At 39.6% G+C, this 19,842-nt stretch overlaps 2 protein-coding genes across 6 annotated transcripts in view; one reads left to right on the top strand and one right to left on the bottom strand.

Moving 5' to 3' along the window:
- The window catches only part of gnrh2 (gonadotropin-releasing hormone 2), a 278,332-nt gene that overhangs the window by 162,826 nt on the left and 95,664 nt on the right, over window positions 1–19,842 (bottom strand). The window lies entirely within an intron of this gene.
- The window catches only part of slc2a9l2 (solute carrier family 2 member 9, like 2), a 144,152-nt gene that overhangs the window by 78,524 nt on the left and 45,786 nt on the right, over window positions 1–19,842 (top strand). For all 5 annotated transcript variants that reach the window (XR_012592145.1, XR_012592166.1, XM_074621764.1 and 2 more), the window contains one exon: window positions 163–238. Coding sequence is in view for 3 of the 5 variants with exons in the window: in XM_074621764.1 (XP_074477865.1) it covers window positions 163–238 (76 nt within the window). In the remaining 2 variants the exon portion in view is untranslated. The remainder of the gene's footprint in view (window positions 1–162; window positions 239–19,842) is intronic.

The following is a 19,842-nucleotide window of genomic DNA, read 5'->3' as shown; positions in this document are numbered from 1 at the left end:
ATTTTCCTGGATTTATTTGGTTATGTTAGCTGCCTAAAAGATAAAATATAGGATGTGGTAGCTATTCATTATTCTAATATATTATCTGTGATATTCCTCCTCAGAGATTTTTCATAGTGATTGTGGTCATTGCAATATCCTCTCTCTCGCTCTCTTATCCAGGACAGTCTGTCATGGATGCCCTACCTAAGTTACGTCTGTATACTGGCTGTGATTGCGTCCTTCTGCTCTGGGCCAGGTAAGACTACTGACCTACATTACATTTTTTTCTTCTCCTCTTTCTTGATTTTTTTCATTTTCTACTCTACAATCTGTCCTCAGTGCTCCACTTCACTTGAAACTGCACTTTAAAGAGACTAGGTAAATACCCTGCAGATAGTGTTCAGATAGTGTTATTCATATGTGGCTGTAGATCAGTGAAGTATGTAGAATATTTTATGTGAGTGACCCAACTCTGGTCCTCACTTTTCAAACTGGCAAAGAGACACGGAGCTGTATTTGCAGTGCTTTTTAAGCCAAGTTCACACTACACGACTTTCAAAGTCATCAGATCGCTGTACTGTTCACACTGCACAACTTGCTGTCTTGTAATCGGGAGTCTTTAAGTCGTTGTGGTTTTCACACTACATGACTGACCGGAGACAGGGGGTCACACACTACAACATCTTTCACCGGGAGGAATCCCCGATGAGGTTTCCAAACTACGGTTTATCAGGAAAACACACGCAAGAAATACACGGTAAATGACACGATACTTTACGTGAGACACATTGCTAATGTTGTTGGCACATGTGTTTACAAAATAGCCTGTTTCCACACTCTTTTTGATAGTTATTCCTCTAGGTGCAACAACAACTTTGCTCTGTGTTGCAAATGCAACACATACAGTAAGTTCCTATTGATACAGGCGACCCCTCCTCTCCCAGGTTTCCCATCAACCCGTATCTTGTCCCCAACAGGTCCAGATATTTAGCACGCTAGATATCTGGAATGTGTCTACGAGGCATCGGCAAGCCTCTCAGCTCAAGTCTTTGAGGAGTTCATAAATGACACTCGTGCGTCGATGTGCGAGCGCCGATTTGCCTCTGATCTGGGGCTTTTTTGTCGGGCAGCGGAAAATCAGGGCTAAAGTCATGTAGTGTGAACTAGGCATTAGACTTAAACCTTTGGAATAATCAGCCAACTAGTCATATGTTAACAGCTGTTATATGTTAGCATACTAAATACTAGGGGTGTAATGATGCATCGATCTGGATCGATATATCGATTCAATGATCAACGATCCAATATCATCGATGCAAAGTGAAAACATCAATACATATCATCATCTTTAAGACACGCCTTTATTTTGAAATTCTCATTGCACGTCTGCCAGCCCAGTAATGAAATTGTTAAGTTGCTTTTTGAGCTGATATACATGTTACTGATTGTGTTAAATGGGCATATGATATGGTTTCATATCAATCACAGGCCCCTGAATTGAATTAAATCAAAATCGTATCGTGGCAGACTTTGTGATATCAGCAAATATCATATCGTTGTCCAAATAATCAATATAATATCGTACCGGGATGAAACTTGTGATTTACACCCTGACTAAATACAGTGTATATATATATGGCTCGGCACTGCAGATGTAGGGACAGTGTGAGTGTGCACAGTGGGTCTCGGTGGGAGGTTGACTTTGAGTTTCAAGGTGAGGCTATCGCTGTCATCACACATATACATCCCCTCTGAATAATAATGTCTCCAGGGAGCGTTAAATCCAATGAAATGCCTCAGTGTATCAGGATGAGATGAGAACGGTGGGGCGGTAGAAAGTCTGGAATAATAGAGACATTTCACAACTATCACACACAAAAGAGGAAGCGCATTAAATGTTTCTTCACCCTAGGGAGCGTGTTCTTTGATAAAGAGAAGAAAAAGAAGACATAAAATATCGAAAACATCCACAGGACTACAAACTACGCAGCGCCGCTACCGTCCCCTATTACTATACAACACCAGCTTTGAATAGTTCATTCAGTGCCTTGCTCAGGTGCACTGCTGTGGTAATCGTTGAGGGAAGAATGATCGTTTCTTGTTTTTTTCCGCCGCACAGAGATGATTTATGGCCTACTGAAACAAATGAAGCTCTCATTTCTTAGGGATGGTGAATGACTGGAAGGGGAAGAGGAGAAAATTCACAAAAGGGATGACCCCAGTGGTGCTTTGAGCTTGCGAGTGTATAAATGAGGAGCCACAATTCCTCTGAAGACATTTCACCATGGAAACAGTGGTCCAGATATATCAAAGTTTGACATAAAACACCAAAATTATGAAAGCAATTGGGGGCGAATTAAAGACCATAGCTACAGTATGTTTGTTAGTCATAGTGCTTAGTCAAATCAGATACTGACTATTTCATACCTTGTAAAAGGTGTATGTTTTGTATGACGCATTAAAGTTAGATATTCACCGGCAACTATGCATTTTCATCTCCCTGCCCGTTTAACTACAAATAACTCGAGAGATAAAACACTTTCAATAACGTGATGTGTGAGCAGCAAATCCCACGTTTTTATAATTGTATTCAGAGAAGGCAACCTGTGAAAAATCAGTCAGGTGTAACACTCAATGAAAATTAAAATGCTGCTCTCAAAATGTGCAACCTGCATTTCAGAAGCATTAGAATCATTAGCATTTATTTTAATAACTATTTTCATACCTTTCTTCCTTCCTTTCTGGCTTTTTTTCGACTCTCCAGCAGCCCAACAAACCCCTTTGCTCCCACTTTCTCTTCTCTTCTGGCCTCGATGTTTATTGTAAATTGTAGCCACACCATACCTGACCATTTGGCCCTCTCATTGAGTTTCCTCCTCTGTCACCTGACTGCCGTTGTAATCAGCCCCCCTGCCTGCACAGCCGCTCCTTTAGGTCACCAATTTTGATCGAAGTCTTGTTCGCCAGACTATTATTTTGCCTCTTTGATGTGGTGTACCATCAATTTCTGGTACCTACATCCCTGATTTGACTATGTGTTGTAGGCGTTCTGACAGCTTGTTGATTTTGAAGTTGGCCTGATCTGACCTACCAGTCAATAATCTGGTTATTGAACAAAGTAAATTGCCTTTTACTCCACAAATCATTTACCTGCTGCACAATTGCAATTGTGGCAAATTTGGCAGAACAACACCAAGAGAGCATAAAATGAAGTCAGATCTAAAACTAGAACTACCGGGGGTCGCTGTATACCTCAAACCGCCAAATGGTAATATTTACCCGCTATTAGAATGCATTGATTTTCAAGGTACATGGTTCATTTATTCGTCATTCAACAACACCGGGTTGTGTAACGGAACGCTATAGTTGTAGTCCCTTTATGCTACTCACGACAACAGTCACAATCAACCAAGGACACATTGCTCGGTCCTGAAACCTCCCCGCCATCAGACTCTTCTTCACTCAATGCATTGAGCAGGTCTAATGCCTGATGTACATTCTTAAATATCTCTCTTGTCCATAGTGACGGTTAGCCTATGACTTATGATGCAGCTCTATTACGCACAGTAGTGGACAAAAGGCGTTGCCATAGCAACACAGAATGTTTAGAGCAGCCTCGTAGCCCGCGTGAGCAGCGCAGCTGAAGCGCGGCGTGGCTGAGTGTCAGCTGCGTTTCTTCTAGAGATTCAAGGTCCTGCCTATTTTTTTCACGTGCTGCATGCGGTTCACAGCAAAGATAGACAGTGAAAATGACCTTATGACCGTATATTGACATCATACCAGCAACATTACTACAGCTTCAATGTCTATACAGTATAAGTAGAATATGTCACATGGAAAAAAGTAAGTATTTATTTTTAACTCAACACTTCCTGTTTCTGTTTCAAAATAAAAGCCCTCTAGCATTTTTTTTCTATTTTTTTACTATGAATTCCTTAATTTGTTAACACAAGGCTTTTATTCTGAAATATTAGCAGGATAGTGTTGGGGAAAATGCAGTGACTTGCCTTTCCATAAATTAGTACCAGCTTTTAATCATGGATTATTATTATTTTTTTATTTACAAATAAGAACACATTTCTTAACCTTTTTCTGTCTAAGATAAATATAAATGGCATTTATAATGAAGTGGAATGGCCATTATGAAAGGCAAACTCAATATAGAAAGTAACGGCTGGCAGTAGCTGCAGCAGCAACGGCGTTGGTGTGGACACCACATGTATAAGAGACCCAGCAGTTCAGCGAGGTGGTCGTCACTCACTGCTCAAGCACCCAGTATGTCCCAACCGTTATAGGTATATACTGTATGTATGTATGTATTTATTCAAATCTGGCTTTATCTTGACTTTTCTTTACCAATAGGGTGTGCTACATGACACACATTTAGGAAAAGTCACAGACTGGGGAACTTGAATATTTTATTGAAACGAAGTTTAATACAATTGAAAAACAGCCGCGGGTAAATTTTACCCGTTGACCGTTCTAGTGTTAAGTCCTTGATTCTAGAGTGGAAATATAAACAGAGCAGGTGTACTTAGTCCATAAGAAATCATAATGAAATATGACTGCATATTGTATTTTTTGGTATTGTGCTCTATAGGTCTAGCTATGCCTATACTTTGTGTTGTGGTGGTTTTCTCATACGGTATCAGCGATTTTCTATCCTCTTGGCATGTATTGTACTTCATCTCACCAACTCTGTCCACCTAATCCAGCCTACGCCTCTCCAAAACAAGTAAGAGGTACATCATTTTTTGTTTTGGATATGGCTGTCGTGAGCAGTAGTGCCGTTGTCAAACTTGTGCTCTGTCAGCAGAATATTCTCAACACCTTCACATCAGTAATAAGGAACACTACTGAGTGGTTGGTAATAGGATATTCTAGTAGAGCCTGTATAAATCTCAAATAATGCACTTCCAATGCAACGGAAGAGCACGCCAGTTTACCACCCTCAAAGTATAGGCCACAGTGTGTGTGTGTTTGCATGGTTGTGCGGCAGCAAAAACAGCCAATTAAAAAAACGGCTATCATAACTACCAGCTGCCAGCGACATGAATCACAATCTATTAGCAAATTATTTGGCTGGATTTGGATAAATGGTTCTAAAACCACTGTGTACAGAATGAATGGTTTACAGCAGTGTGTGACACACTGTATAGTCTTCATCAAACATCCTTCTTTTCATCCTGTGAAGCTCCAGCTCCCCTGATAGCAGTGTTCCAGAAATTAATGTCTAAAGGACAAACGGACAATTTGAAATCAGAATTAATTTATTTGCTGCGTCTGAGGTCCCTCCATTGAAGAGCATTGCCAGTGTTCCTTTTCTTCGGTCTAACACAGTTTGGTGGGCGTACTGCAGGTCTTTGGATTTGTGACTGGCCGCTTTGTCACCTACTGAGATGATTATAGGCTAGAGTTGAAACGGTTAGATTAAAATCGTGATGCTGGAAAGTGTAATTTGCTGCAAGTTGCTGCCCTCTGCAGCAGTCAGGTCAGCAGCAAAGATTGGGAAGTTGTTTTGGGTCGTGTGGAAGCCGGGTGCTTATTGAATCATTGGAAAAATACACCAGCTTGTGTTTAGGTTTGAGCATATGGTTGATTTTAATGCAGGAATATACCAACATTAAGTGAAATGTGGAGCTTCCACAGAGATCTGTGTTTTGAATGAACTGTATTGGCTTTATTGCCAACTACTAATGTGCTTACACTCCGCCACGCAGATGGATATATAACATGTAATTGATTTATGAATTCAATGTAAGCTTTAAAGGAACAGTGATCTGTTCGCAGAAATATATATATATATATATATATATATATATATATATATTTTCATCAGTGTATAATCACCTGAAACTAAGAATCGTTGTGTTTTCCTTAGCTTAGAATGAGCCCTTCATATCTACATAGTGAGCGTGACCTCTTCATGGAGTCCACCATGTTGCTCCGCCATGTTTCTACCAAACACTGGCTCTAGAGCAGGGTTGTCAAACATACGGCCCGAGGGCCAGAACTGGCTCTTCTTTGCAGAGAAGTCATTAATTACAATTTTTTTATAAAAAGCTCTGCTATTCCTATTTGTCCACCGGAGTTTGCACCGTTCTAATAAGAGTAGCAGGCCATATGCTGGACACGCTATTATAAATCCCACGTGCTTACGTAAAGTCTACGTGACACAACACTGTCAAGCGTAGGCTTCTGTTCATGCATCAGCCGCCGGTGAAAAATGTCTTTGTCCATAGCGTAACAAACGTAGTCATTTTAAGCCAAACCATGATATCTTTTACTAAACCTAACCAAGTAGTTTAGTTGCATTTTTTGTTTTGTTTTCTTTCAATTTACAATATTAACCACATGTTTAAAACTGTTTAAAACTGCGACCATAATCTGGGAGAAAATACGTTTCCCTCAAAACATAATTGAGAATGCAGTTTAGTTGTACGGGAACATAATTTTGTGGGAGACAGGGTTGCTGTTTTTAATCGTAGTCAAGAGATCAGTGAGACATCTCAGGCTGTTCATCATCTGTTTGTAAATGGATTGTTCATTAATTGTGAACATTTTCAGAATGTACTTGTACTTCTTTACACTAAAAGAAGGTGTTATTTATAAGTTATAATGCAATGGTTTAACTGGTCCCAAATTGATCTCAAGTGGACCACATGTGAAGTAGAGCAGGGTTTGAATAGTTCATTTTCTGAATATCCAAAAGACTTGTTAGCATGTGGTGTAATTGCTTATGATCAAACACAATGTTCCACTGCCTCCATTCATCCTTCTTAATAGTGTGTTATGGTGAGTGCTGGGCGTGAACAGCTGTAAAACACCTGTCCTCTTTGAAATCTCACATTTTGACAACCTGCTGTCAGAGCTGCCACGTCTGAATAAATCTACTTATATGTTTTAATACCTGCTCTGCCTACATATTATTACCTACTAATTACTATTATTATTATTTTCAATGATGGTTATTGCAGTAGATGACAGGAAGTCAACTTAGACCAAAGTGGTTGGCCTAGCAGCAGAATGGTAATGAAATGGTCTATTAGGACCCTCATGCAATAGAGGACAGGGTTTATAACGATTCAGTTCTTGGAACACTTACTGATGATCGCAGTGCTTGCGTTAGACTTTTTCATTGTCCGTCATTTTGAAGGACAGGGTTGTAAAAATCATTGCCCATCACTTTTAATTTAAATTTTTAATGATAATAAGACATAAGTCTATTTAAAGGTGGGGTCTGTGGTTCTTATCCAATACACTTTCTGTCAAATTCGGCAAATCTCTCCTTACGGTCCGCTGTCTGTCTGTCTGTTTTGTGTGTGCTGAAAAAATATCTGGTGTTCATACACAGCCCTGGCTCTGTAAATGGGAAACATACAAAGTGGATCAGACTGAGCCACTAGGGTTGTTAGGCTACCAAATGTCTTTTTTTTTCTTTGCATTCAAAGCTTCTATTGAGGTTTTCAAATGAAACCTTGAATGTCTGTTGATGCAGGTGCGAGCCGTCCTTTGTGTGTGTGCAAGCGGGAGAGCAAACTGCATTTGACCGCAGTGAAAATGTTGTTCTGAAATGGTCGACATCAACAAAGATGGATTGAAGCAGAATATTTTGTTTGATAAAAACACGTTATGAAGTTTGGAAATGAGTACATCTTTCTTTTTTCAATACATTTTGGACTGAGGACTGAGACGGTGGCACACTTGGTGGTGGCGCCCGCTGTGTGTGTATTTTTGTTTTTTTAAATAATTAATGAAAAGATGAACCGACCGTGTTGTCACTTTTCACGTCAACACACACAAAGCAGATGGATGAGTTTTTTCCGTAGTCTTTGCCTCAGACAGACCGTCTTCTCATGGACGTTTTCATTTTGTTCTGAAGGCTGAACCCGCTGTTAGAGCTCTGCTGCCACTACCAGAGACTGGAATTCCCAGACTCTCTGAACGTGGGATTTCCTGAACACCCGCTTCAACGGGAGGAAATCTCGCAGCGCTCCTTTTGCACTACGGACTGGAGGCCTTGGAGCGCTCCAAGGCCTCCAGTCCGTCAAAATGACTGACGGCCTTCAGATTTTTCAGTGACGAAAAAAAAAATTTGGTTAACGCAACCTCTGATGAGCTTCATTTTCTCCTAGTAATAACAGCTACAGTTTTGCATATATTGTCACATAATGAAAGCCTTATCGGGCCAGGAGTGTACAGAATATTTTCCCCTTTTTCTGAAGGAATTTTGGAGGCATTTGATGACTGGTTATTACAAATACTCAGGGGGACTTGATGCCTGGTCCCCTGCGGCGATTACGCACTTGTTTCACATGAGCTCACACACACACACACACACACACACACACACACACACACACACACACACACACAACTACTTGTAATGATACATGTCGTAATCACAGAACCCTACACCTTTTGAAATGTATGCCTCTTGAAAATAAAAGATAACACTCAGTTTTCATCATTCAGCACCTCCAATCGTTTATGGTGAAAAGTCTCCCTCACTGTGTCAATCTCAGTGGGTTTGATTCTAGGGCTGGGCCATATGCCTTATAAATAATATCTCAATATTTGAAGGCTATATCGCAATATCTAACCATTCAATTATTGAGAATTATTACATTTTGACCATGTGTTTCTATATTAACCAGCGCAGCTTTTCTGGCCTTTACGGCCCAGGAAACTCACAGATCAATTACATGCATTTTAAATCTTCTCAATGAGTGAGATACACACACACACACACACACACACACACACACACGGAAGAGATGAGACAAGAAGCAACAGTCGGAAAAATAAGTGGCGTGCTCAAAGAAAGAGAAAAGCAGACAGCGAAATAATAATAATAATCTCGAGAGAGAGAGAGAGAGAGAGAGAGAGAGAGAGAGAGAGAGAGAGAGACGAGTGGAGAGATAGCAGCTAGAATAGAGTTTATAAACCACTTTAAAGTTTATAAACCAGAAACTTCACCCAGCGCACGTTACCGGAGGAATCTGATCAGAAATCGGCGACACATGATGAACATCTGCGGTCCAGATTCCAGGTTTTCCTGATGGTTTCTCTCAGGTAAATAATACTATTTATAGCTCTGTTAGTTAACTCAGTGTTTACCTCATGCATCAACTCTGTAAACCGTAAACATACACTCTGTTTTACGTCTGTCTTTACAGATCCATCTGTGAGAAATGACCGACAGAATCATCCCAGAGGAGAGCAGACAGCTGTGGGCAGATGGCTCTGTTTACATGGAGATACAAAGCTAACCCGTTAGCATGTAGCTACATGCTAACGGGTTAGCTACATGCTACCGCTATGACACGGTGTGTAAACACAGCGACCATCAGGGTGGAAAATAGAAGATGTGAAACAGTAGTCAGTTCATTATTTCTGCTAAAAGATAAATGTATGGAAGATCAGAGTAATGGTATATTATTTACAGTAGTAGCTGTCTCTGTGTTACCATGACTACAGACCACCGGAGCTTAGCTTACCATAGTTTACCAGAGCTGAAGACTTTCTCCTGTATCATGTTAACATAACTAACTAACAGGTGAGATGATTACAAATGCTGTGAATAATTAATATTGTCATCTGTCAACTCAAATAAAGTTTGACTGTGAAACAGAAATGTGTTGTGTTGCTTACAAGTCACTATTTACTCCCTGTACTCTGCTACATGCATGACATCAAATATATATAATATATAAATATCATCTGTTTAAACAGTGTAATTACATAAAGCCTTTGTGAAAGAACATGTTATATTTAGATGATGGGAGTACATGAAGCCTGTTCTGCTGGTTCTTGCAGACTTTGCTCAAGTTAGGTTGAGGAGGAGAGACAGTGACGCGCTGTGGGGCGGGGTCAGCTACTGAAGGTTCTCTCTGGTTCGACCAGGAAACCCTTACATGGCTTGCATTTCTCTAATGACGTCAGAAGAGAAGGAAAAAAAGCGATTTTTTTTTCTGCACCCATTTCCGGACAAACGGAGGAGGAGAAAAAGAGAGAGGATGGTCTTTTATGATACTATGGTGGCCTGTAGACACACTGGGGACAGATATTGATGTTTAAAAGACATGGAAAAGTGCATTTTGCATAATAGGTGACCTTTAAGAAATGAGTTTTTCAGCAGTAATTTCTCGATGTGATTTTGAATTACAAGCTGCAGTTTATTTGTTGGGCTAATTGCTATTTGAAATACTGTTTAAGGGGAATGATAGTGAGAGTAAACCTCATAAAATCCAGCACAGCATGCATCTATTCAGCACCACTGCAACACATTACTGCAGTCAGATAAAATCCATGTATTATAAGGTCAACTATTAAAAACGTGAAGGATAAAGCTGTGTTATTTTGCATTTTTATTATCAACAAAACCAACAATACATGTATCCTGTTAACAGGTATTGTTTGAGCCTTGTCCCTCTGTGCAATAGAAGCTATAGCATTGCACTGGGTGACATTTTCCTTCATTATAATGCAGTCGCAGTGTTGTTTCAGAATAAACTACAGTAGCTCTACTCATTGTAATGAAGGTGTATGGCACCACAATTAAAGTATATGGCTCTTTAATGTGTTTTTCAACAGTTTTTAGAAGACTTTGGGCATTATCTTTCAAGAGAACAGCCTTATTGTCAGTTTGATGACTGCACACATGTAAATGTTTTATTGATTTGGAATAGGTTTCTCCCAATAAGTGTACATTTAGATTAAAATGCAGTATAAAGGAGCACATAAACCCTCCAAGTGATACTCTAAACAGTCACCACCTGCTGAAAAGGTGTCTCTCTTTCTTGCCAAAATATTCCCTTTGAGCTTTGGGGCTTCAACAATATAAGCAATAGTGCGATATGGACACATTATATTAAAGAAGCAGGAGTTTCTGGCACAACTTTCACTTCCAAGGTGCATGGAGAAGAGAAAAAGTTGGAAGAGGTCAAAACTCCAGCAACACTTGTACAGTATTATAGGAAGTAAGACCAACCCGTTTCAGCTTGTGACCTTCATCAGTGTCATGATCATGGGTCACACATTATGTTGTATTATTAATATTGGTAACTTTGAGCAAATATGATAAACATATAGCTAAAACTAAGGCAGTCTGTATGTAGTCTAACTGTTTGGCTTAGTTTGCCACGTATCTTAAATTTCTTGTAAATGATCTGCTATCTGAGACAAAGCAGCCCCTCCTCCCTCTACCAGCGGTAACGTTACCTGCAGGCAGTGGTTCACATCAGCAGAGGACAGGAGGACAGAGGACAGGAGGAAGGACTGATACTGACTGTTGTCCGTTCTTTATTCTTTCTTAACTTCACTCAGGAATATTATTTATTTTATTAACAATTTAGATTAATTTCTAGTGAAATATTATTGGGTTTATATAGTGATTTATAACATTCAGTTATATTTAACGTATAAATAAATCCTAATCTTGTTCTGAATATATAATTTTTTTAAATAATATATTAAAAAGCAATTATTCAGTAATGAAAAAGAACCGATGAGAGTATCGATAAATAACCGAAACGATAAAGAGTATAAAAGAGTTGTAGTATCAATAAAATCCTAATGATACCCATCCCGACTCTGTGTTCTCCTGTGCACCTAATGGCATTTGTAAGATTTTAATATGCCTGAAGGAAAACAACCAATCAGAGCTGAGGAGTCTCTAAGAAGCTGTCAATCAAACTCCGATCAAACTGTCAAACTCGACAGCGCTGATCAAATAAGAATCAAGATTCTGTTACTGTAATGCCTATTTCCCGCCTCAAATGTTTTCAGAAACATCTTGTAGTGTACTGTTTAGCTGTAAAATGAGAACGTCTCCTGGGCGATGTTTGGTTTTGGCTGGACTGTTTTCAACATGGCAGCCAGGTCACAAACGTTCTCATTTAACAGCCAAACAGTTTCTGAAAACATCGAGAAATAGGCATTAAGGTAGCAGAATCTTGATTTGTATTTAATCATTACTGCCTAGTTTGACAGTTTGATCGGAGTTTGTGAGTGATTGACAGCTGCTTAGAGACTCCTCAGCTCTGTTTGGTTGTTTTCCTTCAGGCATTATCTGTCTCATACACTACTGTCAGGATATAGTGACAGTTTTATAAAAATAACTATTTATCATATTTGCTCAAAGTTACCGACTGCAACTTTAAAGCCAAATTTTGATGAATTTACAAGTGTTATACACAAATGGACAGCAGAGAAGTAGATCATGCTGCTGGAGTGCTTTGAGAAATGTCTTTTTCCACATGGGAATCTATTGTAACTAACAAAGGGGGCGAGTTATTGACACAAAAAAAATAGAGTTTGAGTGGAGAATCACTTTTAATTGAAGTAAGTCAATTATATAGCAGTCAAATTCTGATTCGTGGTTCAGCTGAAGTAACATTAAATACCATTTTACACCTGCCCTGTTATACCTAATACATTTTTCTCACATCTTTCTCTCATTTGGAAAGCACAGGCCCATAAACTGCGGTATGTTCTGTTTTTGACATGCACCACACTTTTAATTGGCGTGGGCAGTTGCTGGAACTCCTGGTGAGAAATCGTAAGCAAATCTTTCACAGGTTGACATATTTTCAGATGGTCTGAGTCAGATGATTGACAAGCGGAAACTGCCGTCTGCTGAAGCAAATCCATTCTTCTGCCAAACACCAGAACGAGTGAGGAGTACATGGGGCAGATATACAGTATGTATGTCTTTTCGTGGTTAATTGGGTCCTTTCGCTGCTGGGGGCTGGAGCAGGGAGTCACTGTATAGATTCCTGAAGCTAACCATTTGTTAGCAAATGGTATGGAGATCATACTTTGATGTTTTAGAGCATGGCAATAGTTATGTTAATTGTTGCAGAATAGTTCCATTCCTGTATTTCCCTTTTTGTAATTTAGTCACCCGATTCGACTGTTATCAGGCCATCAAATAGGCGCTATAAGCACCATAGGTCATTAGGGGCCCACTACGTTGTAAAAGTGAAAGTGAAACTTAAAAGCAACACGTTCTAACATGTTGTAAAACTGAATGAAACGTTACGTTATGAACACAAACAAAAAGGCTTCTTTAGGTTTAGGCAACAAAACCACTTTGTTAGGTTTAGGGAAACACATCGTTTTTTGTCTTAAAATGACTGTTTCAAAACTGAAAGTGAAACTTAACGCTTGTGAACACAAAGATAAAACGATTTTGGTTTCACATGGGATCCAAATTCCGGCCTCCTGGATGAAAGCCCTGTGTTTCGTGTCCTATCCATCGCCCCCAGACCTTCATGCTGTCTATACTACAGCGCCTGACTTCCGCGTGTGCTCCTGTCATAATTAGTACGGTTGCTAGAGCTCGCCGTCACGTTCTTTTATACCTTCTGTCGGTGATCTACTATGTGAATAGATGATAAAACCTAATATTGGGTATAGCAGGGTCCTACTGACCCACATCTATGGGGGCTTATAACCACTGATAATGTCTATTTAATGGCCTGATAACAGTCTAATCGGCTGATTTAGTGCATCAAAAATGTGCTTTCTGAAGTTCTTCTACAGTATTCTTTTAAAAGCTGACATTTAGACTTTATTTTAGACCATTGCAATTTAAAAAAAACAAAACAGTTTGGCATTTGAACTCAAATCGAAGGTTCGTGGCTCTTTTTGGCTTCTTCCAGCAGGCATCTCATTAACTGGAAATTGTGGATTCTCTCTTTCTGACTCTCCTGTTGAATGTGTCAGATTCTGCCACCTTGTCAAACCAGAGAAAACAACTCTCCCCGAGCTGTTTCACAACCCCTTTAATGCTGGTGCCCATATATGAAAAACTAACAAGACCAGATATAACAAAGTTACTAACAAGATCAGATTCGGCTGTTTCTGCATTCTGCACGGGGAATGGGGCTGGCATTTTGATGAGCGCTGTATACATTCTGACAACTGGAGCTGTCGATGTAGATGGAATCACACTAGGAAGAAGTCGATAAATATGAACCTCCTGAGACGTGAGAAGTGCATATTTTTATTGCATCATAGTCCTCAGAGGGCTGTTTATTCTATCCTGTCGATGAGTAAATAGTATCAACACTGAGCAGGTTGTCACTGTTCCCATGTGCGACAGCAGAGACCGACACTTCCCCAAAGATGCACTGACGTGTTCATCAGCTTTTCCCCGTGGTACTTTCATTTAACGTCCTTCACAGCGAGGGTTTGCGATGACAAACACCTGCAGCGTGATCTCCTTTCATATGTTCAGTTTTACTTTAATTATTGAGAAATGAAAGTGATTTCTTTTTGCCTTTTTTGGTGTCATTTTGCTCTGGAGATTTTGCAGATGGGGGCTCTAGTTTTCCTCTAGTTAATGTGATGTTTATGTGGCGGTGGCATTTCGTAAATTCACAATAATTAACATCCTGTGATTGTTCTTCCCATTTATGAGGTGATTGAGTGTCATTAACATATGGGGAATAGATGCAGTTAAAAGCAGCTGCTTCTGAACGTTTGATGCATGCAGCGTGAGTTCAAATTTGATGTGCAAATGTATTCGCAAATTATGATTATGTCCTTAATGAGTTCTATTTCATTTGCAGTGTCATTCTGTGGTAGCCATCTCATCAAGGGAAACAATATTCTCGGCTTGTGTCTCACTCAACATTTGGTGCAGGTACATCATACTTTATGGTCCTGCAGCTCCTGGTGACAGCAGTGACTCAGCAGCAGTCGCAGTAGTTGTTGCTCCACAGTGCGAATTACTTGGATTTAAAGCTCAGCCCTTGTTCTTCCTCTGTAGACATAATTTGCATGGCTTTTTTTTCTCCGTAAGCGGGCATTCACGTTAAAAACAGCCCTGTGTTAAAGCTGAAGTAGGCGAGATTGGAGCAAACATGATTAAAAAAAGTTATTTTTATAAAACAGTCGCTATATCGTTACAGTAGTACATGAAACAGGTAACCTGAAAAAAATCATGCACCTCTTTATTCTCCGGTGCTCCTAATGGCATCTGCAAGATTTCCCAGACCGGAGGAAAACAAGCAGTAAGAGCTGACCTGAGAGCCGGCTGTCAATCGCTCGGTATCGGTATCGGTGCATCTCTAGTGATTTTTTCTGCATTAGGCTCAAGTAGGCATGACTCGAGCTCTAATGTGGAAAATACGACCCACATCTAGAAACCGACCGATCAGAATACGACATGAAATGAAGCAGAATACACTGGCCGACAAGACCTTTCTGAAGTGCCAAAATGAAACATAAATGCAGTTCAGATGGATGACGTGCCTCTGCTCTCATATACTTATTTCTATCATACAGTAGGTCAGTGGTTTCCAACCTATTTTCCTAAAAGCCCCCCAGGTTGGGAACCACTGCAGTATAGGGCTACGATTCACCACACATTCATTACACAATCTGACAGCCTCAAATTAATATCGTACACTCTGATACAGATTGCGACCAAAATTTGATTAGATCCATGTCACACAGTGAGACGTAATAAACTTCCACACAGTCTAGAGACATGCAACATGTGATTCTGTACGTTTTCCATAAGCGTGAGAGTTTATGTGTCTGTATGTGTGAGTGTGTGTTCAGCCTGCTCAGATCTAGTGGGGAGAGAGGGTTGGCAAGGTGAGACCAAACAGCACAGACACTCGGCACAGTGGCCCCTCGTTCATCATGGTATCATACTTTCGGATCTGATCCTAATTTGTAATTGATGTGTGCTCATTTCACAGATGAAAAATTGTATTAATTAATCCTGGTGACTCACTTGTCGTATAAAACAGAGATTAGACTGTTGACTGTTGCCTAGGATGAAAATAAACATCACACCCATGCCGCCAACCTGCACGCTGAATACCTAAATCTGTGTGTTGCGGGTTTGTCGTGTAACTCCAGGGAGCATGTGCAGTTTGATTATCCAGCATTACAAAAGCTCATATCCTCCCTCACTTTGTGTACGGTACAAACTCATCTCAACTCCTTTTTTCACCTTGTCCCACTCCCTCTATGTCTTCCCTTTTAGTCAGCCCATTTTGTGATCTAAAGCGAGCAAGGGGTGAGGGATCAATGAAAGCTACAATCGAAAGGCCCTAACAGCCAAAAAAGAAAGTGTTGTCACAATAAAGTTTTCTCACTTTGAGCAGGTGACAGCATCGATCCCTAAAAAAGAGGTGCTAATAAAGTGCTTTAAAAGGACTGACGGTGGAGTCAGATAAAAATACATTTGTGACCCAGCATTCTTTGATCTTATTTATTCTGAGAAGCACTCCTCATTTCCCTTATCAATTAGAGCTGATGCTTTTCATCCTTTCCTAATTAAAATAATAAAAATGCTTTATGCTTGTCTTTATTTGACGACTAGGGCAGGACTGTAAACCAACAATGAAACAATAAAAGCAGAAGATCCGCAAGCAGAACACTTTTTAGATTCAAACAACAAATTCCTTTTGATGTTAGTTTTTTTCTTTTGCTATAGAGCACCTAGAGTGTCTGACCCATGCAACCTCCCACTCACTGCAGTGAATAGTGGAATACACAAAAGCACGCAAGCATTTTGTACAGTACCCTTGCTGGCAAGGAGTAAAAAGACATAATAGTACCTCCATAGGTTTATATAAATTGGAACTGTATATAAATTTGTTTTGCCACCATTTTAGGAATTTCATTCCCGATTTTAGGGAAGGTGACGTCAAGCAGAAAACATTTTACATGAAACCATACACTATACTGCCGTTTTGAAGACTCAAGTTCTGTATTCTGGCCGTCACCATCTCGGCCTTTTGCAACCAGAAGTGACACGAGAGGGTGGAACTAAGAAACAACCGAATGCTGTGAGCGACCTGTCAATCACAAGGTAGCCACGCCCTGAAGCATCCCCTGCTTTATGGTCTATTTGACTCTAAATGGGACCATAATTTACAAAATGAACATCATGCTGTATTGAAGAAGACTTGAAACTAGCAATTGAGACCATAAACTCATGTTTACAATATTTACTGATGTAATAAATTGGGTGAGAAGTAGGCTCATTTTCTCATAGACTTCTACACAATCAGACTTATTTTTGCACCCGGAGTTGCCCACTGCTGGCTATTAGAAAGCCGGTGTTGCACCCGGAGTTGCCCACGTCTTTTCCCTGCATCTGTCCAGTCTGTTCTGTATGCTCTGGGTGCTTTAGGGTGCTGAAGGGGTGCAACTTAGAGAAAGAGGGGAAAAACAATGCAGTGATACATGCAAAATGTGAAGGCATAAGCGCTCTTCATGTTGTCAATGGATTATTTTTACTCCTGTTTTCATTTGCTCGGCCCACCTATCGAGCAATATATAGGCACAGCACGCACAACAGGCACAACAGGCACAGCAGGCACAGTTGGTACCTTCATTAATTATTAAAATCTTGCGGCACACTGAGAACGAACAGTAATTGAATTTCTGTTCCTTTTCTACTCAGTTATGTTTCCGTTTCACACATATTTCAGGTTTGTACAGTGAGATTATTTGTGAAGCTGCAGCTCTCTTTAAACTTTAAAACAAAACTTCGAACCCCAATTCCTCTAGATAATCAAAATCTGTCGTGTCAGCATTTTCGGATGCTCACCTGGCACTATCCTAGATGAAGCACCTACTGCATATGGGTATTTTTTAGTCTCACATAATCAGTTCAACAAAACAGGCACCATACTGTATTTGCACTGTTGAAAACATTTTTTCCTTGGCCTCCTCTGAGAGGTCAGGCTCAGCAACACACACAATGTTCTGCTTCCAATAACTTTCCAACTTAACTAACTAACTTCTCTCCTAACTTGAATAGAAGTCAGTGGAGGGCGGGAGCGTCTTTTGTATGTGCCTTGACATTATGTCTTTTTAGTTGAAGCCTATAACTATAGCCTTCATTCCCTTTGTGCATCAAATAAACTGTTTCACCGCAAGCTGTGTGACACATTCATCCTCATTCAAAGGTGAGGAGTCTCTCTTCATCTTTACAATTGCATGATCTGGTCAGGATTTAAACAAAAGAAAACATTTGCTAACTTCAGCAGCAAACTAATAAGCCCACCTGGTGTTTCTAAATTTTATTCATGAGTTAAAATGCAAATGATATTCTTTTGTGCACTACGGTGAGACGCCGCTGCCTGGAGTTAAATATGGAAAAGCAACTGAGGTAGTCACTATAGATAGACACATTGTTCAATGATAATTGTTGTTATTGTAACTGTCAAATCACACTGAACCCTTCATTGTCATAATGTAAATCGTGCATCAACAGTAGAAAATTGCTTGGTCCTCACCGTTTACAGGCAGATCACGATACAAATGCTCCCCTAGTTTTGTTTTCCTTTTCCTTTTCCTCTTCCTCTTCTTAAATAAAATACTTGTGTACTCACACTGAAACACTTTATTGGTTTTGATGTTTGTTAATTAATTCAAGAAACAGCTTAGCTAAGCAAATCAATTACTGCTGCCTCTCACTCACCTAACAGTAAAGGGTATACCATGTTGAGCATTTTCAATTAGCTCTTAAAGCTGCATTAAACAGCAGTTTGTAGGATCTGCAGGATTTTAGCATCTCTTAAACATTACAGGGAGTCATTTAAGTAATGTGCTGTATAGTTCACTTAGAGAACTGTACATACAGTAACAAGTGGTGGAATGTAGTTAAGTTAATTAAGTGTTTCCATTTTCTACTGCTTTTCAGAGGAAAATATTGTACTTTTTACTTTTCATTTATTTGACAGCTTTAGTTACTACTTAAGTCATGCACCTTTATTTCATCCATTACTCGTCCGGCTAATGCAACGCATCGGCTACTCTGTCTCTCTTCCCACTTCCCAGTGGGCATTGCGTATCTACTTGCAACACACGTCACGCATTGACGATTGACAGAGTCAGATACATTTATTATTAAGTTATATAATATCATCAATCATTATTTTCATTATTTTTTATTTTATTTTATTTTATTCTTGTTTTGTTTTTTGTATGTGAGGTTGGTATGTTTGTGAGTCTGTCTGGCTGTAGATGTTACCTTTTTGTTTGTGATGAAAATTTAAAAAGTTATATAATAATGCAAAACTAATCCGACTCCGACCCAAACTCGAAGCTTTATGCCAGGTTGCTGAGCTCTACGAAGAATACTACTTCTTCAGAGCAGGACATATGAGTTACTGTAAGTGAGGAACTTCCTACTCTCTCTCTCAGCTAGTAGTACAGTAGCAGTCCTCTTTTGAGAGTGAATGACACCGTTTTACGAAACTCTGATCCATAAAATGAAATGAGAGCCACATTTGGCCACAACATCAAGGACCATCAGTGGGTTGAATCTGTTTGTTCTAATCATGGCTGTGGGAAATGTTTTATTCTGGATTGTATCGGAGCTTTGATGGGTAACAAATGAAATCATAGCTGTTGTGTCACAATTAATCTGTGTTGTGGAATTAATTCAATTGTGAAAGTTAAAGTTGGATCAAGCATGCACCACTCTGAAAACATGGTGCCTGCTCGGGCTATGAGGTGATAAATACGGGTAGTGATTTTTTCAGACCAAGTACAAGTACTTACATTTGGGTACATGCCGATACCGAGTACTGGTATGAGTACTTAATAATACCATTGCAGCTCTAACAATGACTTTGAAAACATGTTTTACTTTGTCTCACTCTTGACTCACTTTCTGACTGCAACATATTAAATAGACAACATGATGCTTTTGCTGACATTTTAACATTCAACTTTGTGTTTTAGCATAGTTTGCAGGAGGGATGTTAATAATTAAGGATTTAAATATAAAAAAAACTAAGAAATAAAAAAGCTGAGCAGAAAACAACACAGAGGAGTGGCTTGTCACTACAATGAGAATAGCTGGTCCACCTTAAA

Source organism: Sebastes fasciatus, chromosome 1 (assembly GCF_043250625.1).
Source record: "Sebastes fasciatus isolate fSebFas1 chromosome 1, fSebFas1.pri, whole genome shotgun sequence".
Classification (NCBI taxonomy): Eukaryota; Metazoa; Chordata; class Actinopteri; order Perciformes; family Sebastidae; genus Sebastes; species Sebastes fasciatus.
Note: the sequence above shows the minus strand (reverse complement) of the source record. Positions and strands in the feature narration are given on the sequence as shown.